The sequence below is a fragment of the Lactuca virosa genome, chromosome 4 (genome assembly GCF_052849685.1).
Source record: "Lactuca virosa cultivar CGN04683 chromosome 4, Lactuca_virosa_CGN04683_v6, whole genome shotgun sequence".
In the NCBI taxonomy this organism is placed as follows: Eukaryota; Viridiplantae; Streptophyta; class Magnoliopsida; order Asterales; family Asteraceae; genus Lactuca; species Lactuca virosa.
This window is the reverse complement of record NC_136429.1, coordinates 253,971,547-253,984,466: the sequence shown is the minus strand read 5'-3', so window position 1 is coordinate 253,984,466 and position 12,920 is coordinate 253,971,547. Positions and strand designations below refer to the sequence as shown.

The window sequence follows — 12,920 nt, the reverse complement described above, 5'->3', positions numbered from 1 at the left end:
AACTCTATCTACAAACAAACATCGAAAACATAAGACAACCATTAAAATACTATAAGAGTATTTGGTGATACTATAACCAACTTATGTGAAAACTAAAGACCCCTATTAGTAGGTCTATAATGATTGAGTGCATACGCTAAGGTTATACATAATTAAAGATATTATAAACTCAGAATCTATGACTATTGCTCTACTTCCTGTTCCTTGTTTGGTTGTGGACTTAGAGTATAGTCATTTATTCAAAGGTCTATTCCATCTTAGATTATGTATAACTGGTATGCACTAGGTGATTATAGACATGACTGATAAGGATCACCCCCTATAAGTAATTATAGGATTAGACGTCTATTAATTATCTCTTCCACCCCTATTCTCGCACGAGCAACGTGATGGGTAAATCTTAACACCCGTACAAAACCCACTTCTACCCACTACCATAACTTCATCTCAGGGACGTTAGCAGAAACACCGAGAATAGTTCAGTAAAGTGCGAAATTTATATGTGTGTATATAAATGGTAAGGATATAACCAAAGTATATCAATAAAAATTGGCATGCATTTTATTTCAGTGGGAGTTTACCACATATTTCATAACCTGTTATTATAAACAATTTGCTTATGGTAACTCTAAGATTACTTGATGTATACCTCAAGGTTATGTGTAATTAAGAGACGATCGACTTAGAAATGGTAAGTCCGCCTTAGGTCCTGTTCCTTGTTTGGTTGTGGGCTTAGGGCATACTCATTAAGTTCAACAGCCTATCGGACCTTAATTACACACAACTGGTATACATTGGGTGATCTTAGGGGTGGATCGGGCATGGAACAAATCACAAGATTACAATCGAGTCATTTCTACTAAATTCATAAGTTTATTTATATAGACCTCTGGTATGAATTGTTTTCCACATTCGAAAAATCGGGAAATACTATACTTGAAAACTAATAACCTAGTTTTTACGACGCCCGACTAATAACCAATACTAAAAGACTTACACTCATTTCGTCTTTGAAATTCTATAACAGAAAGATGCCGCCTCGAAGGTCTGTTAGACGCACTAGCGGAACGCAAACAAATCCACCACCGCCGCCTCCCCAATATGATCCTGTTATGTTCCAAGCTGCGGTCACGGCCGTGGTGGCAGCTGCTATGTCCCAAATCAGCACTGATGGTGCAGGACGGGCAGGGAGCGGTACTAATAACTCCACTCAAGGAGATAGCCAAGGGCGTTCTAGAGAATGCTCCTTTAAGGACTTCACCAATGGTAAACCCGATTCGTTCAACGGTAGCGGGGGAGTCATCGATTTGATGCAGTGGTTCGAGAAGACCGAATCTGTCTTCGAAATATGTACGTGCCCCGAAGCGAACAATGTCAAATTCACAGCTCGCACTTTCTCCGACCGGACCCTTACTTGGTGGAACGGCCACGTTAAGTCACTAACGCTTACAGTGGCTAACTCGATGAGTTGGGAGGACTTGAAGGCAAGGATGCTGAAAGAGTATTGCCCAAGGGGCGAGGTGCAAAAGCTAGAGCAAGAACTGTGGAACCTCAAAATGACAGACTTTGACCTTGCAATCTATACCGTCCGATTATGTGATCTAGCACTCCTTTGTCCCGCTATGGTCACCCCGGAAAGCAAAAAGTTGGAGTGATACCTCTGGGGATTGTCCCCCCAAATTCAAGATAGCGTGTTGGCCTCAAGACCAACTACCTTTGAGAGTGCCAAGGAATTGGCACAAAAACTCATCGACCATCGTGCCAGCCATGGCACTACGATAACCACCCCTGAACAAGCAAGAGGAGGGAACAACAAAAGGAAGTTCTGGGACAACAAGAAGGACCAACCAGCCCAGGACTTCACTAAGAAGCAACAGATCGTTGCTGTTCATGCTGCCACAACCTACGCCACGCCAGCACCCATAAATCGATACGCTGGAACCCTTCCGAAATGCAACGAGTGTAACTTCCATCACACCGGGGCTTACCGAGAGATGCATTGCAAAATTTGCAACAGAAAGGGGCACACTGTCCGTTTTTGTAAGGCACCAGCACGACCCATCAACCAGGTCCCCGACACTGGAGTTAGCCCAGCCTGTTACAAGTGCGGCGAAACAGGACACTTTAAAAGGGACTGCCCAAGTGCACGAAATGTCGGTGATGGTGGAAGGGTGCTCGCGATCACTGCCGGAGAGACCACCCCGGAACCGCCTATAAATATCAGTACGTGTTTCTGACATCGACGTTTAAATTTTTTTTACTAAATCTAGCATCGATTAAAGTATACCAACCATAAATCTCGAGAACACGACAAAACCCAAATAAGTCTTACCTCCTATATAAAAACGCAGGATTTTTACTAGTGAAGCTATGATGGCTAGTGTAAACATTGTGGCCATATATCATTAAGATTCTATGGACTTAGAATGTGTGATTCCGCCTCATTTCTTGTTCCTTGTTTGGTTGTGGGCTTAAGGCGGGGTCACCCATCCGAATGCCCTTGTAATCTTAATGATATACGACTAGTTTACATCAAGCGATTATAAAAGAACTGGTAGGACTTATAATGCGAATTTCATCACCATTTGTTGAAGCATTCATAATACTAGTACTCACAAATTACATTGTAAAATATTCATAGTGGTAATACCAAGTATAAAGCGGAAAGCATAAAGGCACACGTAGAATACACTATCATTCCAAAACAATAACACCTTTAAATCGACTCAGCTCAAGTTACAATAAGAAATTCCAAGGTCGTCACTTAACATCAGGCGGATTGGTCCCCACCATATCAATTTCTTGTACTACGAAAAGTTCCCCCATCTTTCCTCCAAATTCTTGAAGTCCCAGTCGAAACACAAATTTCGGGACGAAATTCTTTCTAACGGGGGGATGATGTGACAACCGTCAATTTTTGGCCAAGTCAAAGTCAACTAAAGTCAACAAGTCAAACCGGTCAACCCATCTAACCCTGGTATATTAGGGTTTCCATTATGGTTCGTATCGTACTACTCGCAATCTTAATATAAAGTATCACTTAGAGTTTTCACGTGTTCGGAAATTCTAAACCCTAATCAGGGTAAGTGATGAATCTACTCGATAGGACATTATTCCATACCCCTCGAGAGCGTATAACACTCATAACAAGGCTTAACAGAGTGTAAGAACCTTGCGTTGCGAAGCCAAACACTCAAAAAGGGCACAAAAGAAGTCTCTCCCAAATCTCTCTCTGTATGAGAAATCTCTCCAAGTGTGTGAAATCTCTCCCAAATCTCTCCAAGTATGTGAAATCTCTCCCAAATCTCTTCAAGTATGTGAAATCTCTCCCAAATCTCTCTCTGAATGAGAAATCTCTCCAAGTGTGTGAAATCTCTCCCAAATCTCTCCAAGTATGTGAAATCTCTCCCAAATCTCTCTCTGTATGAGAAATCTCTCCAAGAATGTGAAATCTCTCCCAAATCTCTCTCTATATGAGAAATCTCTCCAAGAATGTGAAATCTCTCCCAAATCTCTCTCTGTATGTCAAATCTCTCCAAGTATGTCAAATCTCTCCCAAATCTCTCTCAAAATCCCTCTCAACTTCTTATAATCACTCGGGGCATCCCGACCCTTAATTTAGTCGAAAACCGCTCGAAAACGGAAGTCTACGCGAAAAATAGCCTTAAGGAGCCGAAACTCCTCTTAGGAGCCGAAACTCCTCTTAGAACCGAACCTCCTAAGAACCGAAACCCTCTCAACCGAAATGGACCGAGCGCTCTGTCTATTTCGGTCCCCTGATCATTCCGAACCGAGCCTGACCTTTTGCTCTTCTCTTCTCACTTTCGGTCCGAGAGGACTACACCTTCGGTCCGAGGACCTGACCTTCGGTCCGAGGACTTGATCTTCAATTCCGAGATGCGAGCCACGACCGAACCCTCGCACCTTCGGTCCTCCCTTCTACTCTCGGTTCCTTCCTTCTCCACTCTCGGTTCTCACTCCCTTAGAGTCGAACCTCGCAGGTTCGGTCCAGATTGCCGGTTTTTGACCCAAACTTCGTTTTAAGCCCGTTTTTCGAGATTTTAACGCGGGATTTTCACCCAAACTTGTATTTTAACATGATAAACCCCAAATATTCATATTTTAATTATATTTTGGGGAAAATCCTTGCCTAAGAATAAAATCTAGTTGGTAAGATATTTAGGAGGAGTGTTGCTTTATGCTTTGGACAAGGACACAACCAACCTCCCCATACCTTCATAGTACAACCCGTAGTCACTATTCACCTATACCTAGTCAATCGTTGTCCTTTTTACACTCTTGTTCAGCCATAATCTTGAACAAAAGCTGGAGAAATCCTTATCTCTCCTCCCACTTTATTCACTCTTTCTCAAGAAGGATCAAATCCATTTCTCTCTCACTTCCTCTCTCTAAAATTCGAGATTCAAAGGCTGGTCTTGGGTTTTTCCTTCACATTTGGTAAGTATCTTCCTCCTACACTTAGATATTCTCTTATCCTTCATCCAAATCATAGATTGCTTACACAAATATCGTCATATTTTTGTTAGATCTTCAAATCTTCAAGCATCTCCCAAGTGTTCTTGAGTTGAACACTTCTTTTCTCCATCATCCATCTACTGAAATCACTCAAGGTGAGTTCATACCCCTACATTTACATGTTTTCTTCAGTTTTCATGGGGGGAATACAAGTTAAAATACCAAAAACTTAACTAAACTCAAACAACAGCTTTCATCAGAAAAGTTGAGTCTTATTCACGGACTGTTTTGACTATCTTAAACTTAATATCTTTCAAAATTCTTTAATATGAAAATAGTTCAGCTTCATACCTTTAAAATGACTACTTGCACATCTCCATACGATTTTTCTACAAATTATGGTGATTTTTACAAAACTACCTATCATTTCAGAAACAAACTTGGACCAGTCTGTGAATATGAACATTTTAACACAAGTTAAAGAATTCTAAAAATCATAATAAAAATTATGAATAAACTAGACACATTTTGTGAACTCTCAGAATTTACGGATTTAGTTTTCGACTTCGTATGAGTTTTCTATAAGTTTTCTAAAACAGTGTAGAAAGGTTAAAAACTAGTTAACAGCTTACAACTTTCATAACACTTTGTAGTATGTTGAGCAAGTGTATAACCATAAGTTCTAAACATTGAATGTATTTTCTTGTTAGTTTATCATCATAAACTGAAATTTAGTCATTCATGATAAGGTTTACTTATTCATTTCGAACACATATAATAAACTTCAATAAACATAGTTTATGGATTTTTACTTCATGAAAAAGGTTTTACTCTCAAAACAAATGGGTTTTTCATATCCTACGTGATAAACTATAATAATAATAGTTTAAGGATTTCATATCACTAATTTATTCAGAAAAAGTGATTTTTCTTCCTCCACGGAAGAGGTTTTAATATCAAACTATGTGTAAACTAGTTAACTTAGGTTGTGAGGCAATTCTCTCCCCGTACGTTCGAGTACGGGATCCCAATTCCTGTAAGTTATAACCAGAGTCTCTTGTAGGGAGAGCGTGATAATTGTGTATAGATCTATATTGGGTTTGACACCCCACACCTTGCTGCTAGCTACAGCGGGACCTGCAGGTCTACGGGTGTAGACCTGCAGGTCTATATTGGGTCTGAAAAACGTTGTGTAGGTTATTTCTCGTCATAGTATGGTTATAGCGACTCACATAGGTAGTTAACAATCTTTCAAGTTTACATGGAAAATTCTACTTTGAAAAAGGGTTTACTTCTAAATCAAACGAGTTTATGTCGATTTAAACTTGCATGAATTACTTTAAGTATGGAAAAATACTTGTACACTTTCGGTCTTAGGATTAAAGACAACACATAACACATAAAGTTTACGGGATTTTTCTCAAATCAAAAAGGGTTTTATGCCGATTTAAAACCACTTTTATATCTTTAAGTATGGAAAATACTTGTTTATTTTTGGTCCTGGGATTTAGGACCACGTAACTTTTATAAAGAAAATATAGGATTTTCTTTGGAACATATTTCTATTAAAACTACATAAAACTAGAATTGTTAGACTTCAGCTATAATTGCTAAGTGTATATGATAGAGTTATATAAGAATCTAGTCACAATCGACTTAGAATTGGTGGGCCCGCCTCATCTCCTGTTCCTTGTTTGGTTGTGGACATAGGGCATACCCATTATATTCAACAGTTTATTTAACTAAATTTTATATAACTTATATACACTGGGCGATTATAGAAGGAATCTATGGGTCTTTCTAGGGTTCATCATCGCATAACATAGAAGTATTCATTTCACTTAATAAAGAAAATATTGGATTTTCTGGAAACATACTTTGTCGCTTTTACAAGGAAAACGGTTTTCTTTCTCAAACAAAACTCTTATGAACTCACCAACTTAATTGTTAACACTTTTTCAAAACTACTTGTATTCTCAGGAAATCAGTGAAACAGGAAAACCAACATCATTTTGAGGATGAGACGATAAATCGTCAAAATAGTTCATTTTGTCATCATAATGTAATTGATTTTGAAACATGTAAACTTATTCTATGGTGTAACCTTTTCAATTATATTTATGATGGTTGTATTTACTTTGAGCACTATTATAATCGTTGTTGTGATACTATACATGAAGTCCTCCACCCCCGGACGTTTCCGCCATCCTTGGTTTGGGGGTGTGACACATCCACCCCCACCCCCACCCCCACAAACACACACACACACACATAAACAGACACCCACCCCAACACTCACTCATTCCTACACCCCCACAAACACACACACACACACATACACCCACACACACCCACCCATACCCACCCCTACCCCCATAAACATACACACACATCCACACACACACCTACAAACACACACACACACACCCAACACCACTACCACAATCACCGACCTACCATCACCACCACCACTACCCCATCACCACCGTCGTCGCCACCACCATTTCCTGTCATCATCACCGCCACCACCACCACCACCACCGTCGCCATCATCGACAACACCACTGTCCCCCCCCCCCCCCCCCCCAACTCCCACCCTACCATCTTTACCGTTTTCTAAAAATGAAAACCGATAGAAATATACACATCTAAACGCGTTTTCTAATTTTCTAAAACTGAAAATGAAAAATGAATAAGTTTTAACTAAACGTGTTTTCTAAATTTTCCAATGAAAACTGAAAACGAAAAACAAAAACTGAAAAGGGAAAACAAAAAACGGAAAATGAAAATTGTTTTTCCGTAACTAAACACAACCTTAGTTTTTCGAATCGCCTTTGACTTGAATTGGAGTAAAAAAATGTACTGGTCACTGGAAATACTCTTGCGAAAATATTGAATCTGATCAACCTGAAATGTTGATCCAAAGATACAAACATTGTGATTTTGGTCACGAAATGTCAAACTTCTGAAAGATAAGGGACCAAAAACGTAACAATATGTATCTTCCCCATTTATCAGCTCCAGGCAACCCTTTGGATTTAGGCATCGATGAAGAAATTGATTGAGTCTGAACTTGTTTGATTTTTGTGTCTGATGAACTGATTGTATGCATGAGTCCCGAACTGAATACGAAGTGATCAACTTCGAAGGAAAGACAAATTCATCCAGTCCGAAGCAATCCAAATTTTTTAATAAATTGACACCAAATTTGCTTTAAGCAAGAAGTATCTTAAGTGTTCATCATCATCACAAATATAATTATTCTCCAATTTTAACTGTTTGATAAGGCTTCGTTTGATTATCCTTCAATCCGATTTTTCAGATCAAACATTTCACAAAATAAATTATTGTGTTCATGACTGTTTTCGAACCACGAAAATCAGTAACTTTTGAGATAACACAAAGATTAGAATCAAACAATATCAATTTGTCAATCCGCCAATATATAACCCAATTTATCAACCGATTCATCAAAATTAATCATTGTCACACCCAATCAAAGTTTCAAGATTGTTGATCATACCATCGATTTTTTCAAATTTATCCACAAGCAGATTCCACCGATTGATAATTATGAGAAGTTAGAAGTGATTTGCAATCCCAAAGAATCAACAAGAATAGCTAACTCGATCGAAGAACTAAAAATGTAAATACAGCTTGAGAACTGAAAACATGAGAACAAAGTAGTTCACTCGATTTAATAAGCATAAGATGTGAAGATGTAAAAGCAAGAATCAACAAATAACTTGAAACTTTGACTCGATAATTGAGTATTATAGATTTCGAAGTAGCAGATGAGGTGAATCAAAACGATTGGGCTCAATTAAAACAAATTGGGCTTGAAGAATGATTTCCAATCTGATCCAACAGAAAAAAAATCAATCAACAGTGGCATGAAAAATAAGAACACAGTATCACAAAAATTTGATACTCACCAAAGTATACTGAATCTTGAACCCATATATTTCATAATAATCGATTCCCCATAGGAAGATAAATCATGATTTATTTTATTTTATTTTATTTTATTTTTTTGAACAAGCGGGTTTGGAGTATTTAAAGTGGGACTACAATTTGGTAGTTCCCCTAACCTCATCATTGGTAGGAATCATTGGGCTGAAAATCTTGGGTTGGGTTGGTTTACTTGCAAAAGTACTTGGATTATTGTATGAATGGTTGAAGGTGTTCCGGCTTGATTGAGGAGTTTCTACGAACGGTATATCCGTGGGAACAACTGAAGTAGTTTTAGACATATGATGGATCAAGTAGAGTTGGATTTTTAACAACAGTATCAATCATTTTAGAGCCAAAATGTTCACGATCCAATTATCTAAGATATAATTTATCAAAGTGGACATCAATACTTTATTCAATCATTCTAGTATGCTTATTTAAAAGACGATAAGTAGCAGATGTTAAAGAGTAACCAAAGAAAATTCCTTTGTCTAATCTCGATTTAAATTTAACAAGGTGGTCTTTGTTGTTTTATAAAGCATCTCCAACCAAAAATATGAAAAACTTGATGTTTGGTTTTCAGTTGTTAATGGATTCATATGGTATTTTGTTTAGTTTCTTGTTAATTAAGGAACGATTTTGAGTGTAGCAGGTTGTGTTGTTTCTTCGAAGTATTGCAACAGATCAACAAAGATAAGCATTTATCGCACGACTTCACATAATGTTCAATTTTTTTTCTACAACTCTGTTCTGTTGTAGAGTGTATGGTGCTGAAAAGTTGTGTTCAATTCCTTTTTCTTTGAGAAATGAATCCAAAGTATTGTTCTTCAACTCAGATCCATTATCATTATGGATTTTATAAACGAGTCTTTTGATTTTTATTTCAATATGTTTGATGAAGTTGATCATCTCTCCTGGTGCTTCTAACTTTAGTCTAAAAAAGAAAACCCAAGTGAAGCAAGAGAATCCATCAATTACAATGATGTATTTCATTCCGGTGATGTAACACCTGTTTTTTTTTTAATAGCATGTATTACTACGAGAGATGTAACTTTTTTATAGGACAAGTAAGGAGAATGTTCAATAAACATTTGAAAATAATTTTATTACTGTGTATGTGACGCGTAATGAGGATTACACGACATGTAGAGGTAGTTAATCTATTATCCTGGTGTGGAATGGGGTTGCGACACGTTTAAAAGTATGATTCTGAAATTGGAAGAGGAAGAACATAACACATAATAGTAAAGATACGTGACGTCATTAAACAAATACACGACATGTACGTATGAGAAACACGGTGTGTCGAGTATGACTCGGTAAATTAATGTATAAACATGAAGAAGTCATCTATTAACTCTCATTTGATACATACACTTTGTAGAGATCAAGAGATGTACTATGTTGAGGCCTGTAATTTGGAATAAAGGTTAAATCCAAGGAGAACATCATAAGGATCATGTTCTAAGCTCAAACACTTAAACTAAAAAGTAAAATTCATTCCTTTTTCAAGATTGGTTTAGAGTATTTATAATTAATGATATGATTGTACCTTATTGATTAGAGAAAGCTTAAAGACATGATGAAATGAGCTTTGTAATAATCTTCTTGAGTGTTAGCATAGTTTATTAGTTTATATATGCTTCTTATTATTGTGGGCCCATGTGTGCTTTGGCCCGTTTTCTATACCTTTGTATTCATTGTATTTAAATTGATTAATTGAATGGGAGAAAGGGTTACGGGATTATATTCACCTTTACATGGTATCAGAGCAATACCGCCTGATTACCCTTAAACCCTAGTGGACATTAGCTGATTACAAACTGTTTGATCTTTCTCCCATTCCTTTTTTTTTTCTTCTCTTCTTCTCTGCTTCTCAGCATGTCTCTTCCCATGAATGACAAGCCATCATCCACAATCAATATCAAGCATACGGTTCCTATTGTACTAGACTTGGATCAGATGAACTATGATATTTGGAGGGAGTTATTTGGAATTCACTATATTGGGTATGGAGTAGATGATCATCTCAAGCCTCCTGTTACTGCAACAAGCGACAAAGACAAAGAAAAAGCTACTGTAGAATCTGTTGCTGCAAAGGATAATTGGCTGCGTGTTGACTCCATCGTGAAATCATGGTTATATGGCACTCTCTCCATATCTCTTCTCAACATGATTTTTAAGAAGCAGCAACAGCTTATGAAGTTTGGGAAAATCTTGAAAAGGTTTTTCGTGATAACAAAGCATCCAAGGTTATTCAGTTGGATCGTGAACTCAGAAACATCACGCTTGGTAATTCTTTTATCACAGAGTACTGTAATAAAATTAAATCTATTGCTGATCGATTGGAGCACATGGATGCTAAAGTACCTGAAACCAATCTTGTCGCATACATGATTAATGGTCTGTCTTCAAAATTTCGCTACATTGCAATCAATATCAGGCATCGATACCCACCTCCATCGTTCTGGGATGCTAGGTCCATTCTCATATGTGAAGAACAACAGATGATACATGATGAAAAACGTGACTCTATCATTACTCATGCCGACAATTCTTCTTCCCGCATGCTCTTACTGTTCAAAATCCCACAAACAATTCATCTTCCTGGCAGCAAAATAACACTGGTGGTAGAGGAGGCTACCGTGGAGGTCGCCATGGTCGTCGCGGTGGCCGGGGAGGAGGACGATTTGGCCAAAGATTCAACGGCGATAGGTATAATGGCGGTGGCCCAGGTTCGATTTCAGGAGGCGGTACTCAACATAATCAGCGTCAAGGGCAAGGTGCTTGGGTTTGGACTTATTCTCTTCAATTTCCAACCGCATCAAATCAACAAGGTCTTTTACCAAGCCCAATCCCAAATCAGATGCACGGAAGTGGGTCTAGAATGCAGCAGGCCCAATAGAATATTAATTAACAACAACACCAATTTTTTACACCAGCCCAACAACAATTTTCTCAACAGCAGGCCTATCCGGCTCAAACCCAAAACCCGGAGTCCACTACACTTCCGCAAATGTTTAATACCGTGACATTAAATGACCCGGGGCAAGCCGATTGGTACATGGATACTGGCGCTACATCGCATCTTCATGCGAGTGCAGGTATACTTAAGTCTATTTCAGATAAATCCAGTAATTATTCATCTGTCTTAGTTGGTGATGGATCCTTAATACCTGTAACAAAAATGGGACACACTACTCTTCCGCTTCCCAATCCTTACCGTACCTTAACTCTTCAAAACGTTTTAATTACTCCTTCTATTATTAAAAATCTGATTTTTGTTCGTGAAAATGATTGCTCGATTGAATCTGACACTTTTGGTTTTTCTGTGAAGGACTATCGCACCAAACAAACTCTCATCCGATGTGACAACACCAGTGATCTTTATCTTGTCACTTCTCCAAAAACTCAAGCTTTCGTTTCCATTGCTCCGTCTGTTTGGCACCAACGTCTTGGTCATCCTGGTCAACACATCCTTAAACAACTTGTCCATAATCATTTTATTTCATGTTCTTCTAATAAAGATTCAACTTTGTGTCATGCATGTCAATTGGGCAAACATGTTAAATTGCCATTTAGTACTTCTACTTCTGTTTCTCAGTTTCCTTTTGAATTAATTCATTCTGATGTATGGACATCCCCTATTGAAAGTTTGAGTGGTATTAAATATTATGTCATATTCTTGGATGATTTTTCTCATTATGTTTGGGTTTACCCTATTCGTTAAAAATCTGATGTGTTTGAAAAATTCGTGTATTTTAAAAATTTTGTCGACAACCAATTTAAGATGGACATCAAGTCTTTTCAATGTGATAATGGTGGTGAGTATGACAATCATAAATTTCATGCTCTGTTTTCTCAAAACGGTATTCATTTCCGTTTTTCATGTCCTTATACCTCTCAACAAAACGGAAAAGCCGAGCGCATGTTACGCACCTTGAATAATGCCATTCACACCCTTTTGTTCCATGCTCGGCTTCCTCCCACATTCTGGATTGAAGCCCTTCATATGGCTGCTCATCTTCTCAATATCCTTCCTTCCATCCCTCTTCACAATGTCTCTTCTTTCTATAAACTCTATAATCGACACCTAACCTATGACCATCTTCGTGTGTTTGGTTGCCTCTATTACCCTCATATCAATGCTTCTCATAAACTTGACCCAAGGTCAACACCATGCATCTTTCTTGGGTATCCTACGAATAATAGAGGATACCATTGTCTTAACCTTGATACAAATAAGATCATCATCTCTAGACATGTTGTTTTTGATGAAACCATTTTTCCTTTTGGGTCGATGACACCAAACAAAGCTCCTTCCTACACTTTTTTAGAGAAATATGAGTCTACACATCCTCTTCTTACTACCTTAACTCCACTCCTTCCTACTCCTCATAATATTTCTCCTGAGAACGTTAGCCCTCCTGAAAATTCATTACCAACCCTTAAACCCCTATCTCGCCCTCTCATATTGTTCAGCAGCCGAT

General features: G+C 38.0%; 1 protein-coding gene across 1 annotated transcript; it reads left to right on the top strand.

The window, feature by feature from the left end:
• The first annotated feature begins 10,311 nt into the window (after window positions 1-10,311).
• Window positions 10,312-12,160, top strand: LOC145105814 (uncharacterized). Its single transcript, XM_079042895.1, has 3 exons — window positions 10,312-10,722; window positions 10,782-11,145; window positions 11,373-12,160. The coding sequence occupies exons 1-3, from the start codon at window positions 10,312-10,314 to the stop codon at window positions 12,158-12,160; spliced, it is 1,563 nt and encodes a 520-aa protein (XP_078899021.1).
• Window positions 12,161-12,920: the final 760 nt, after the last annotated feature.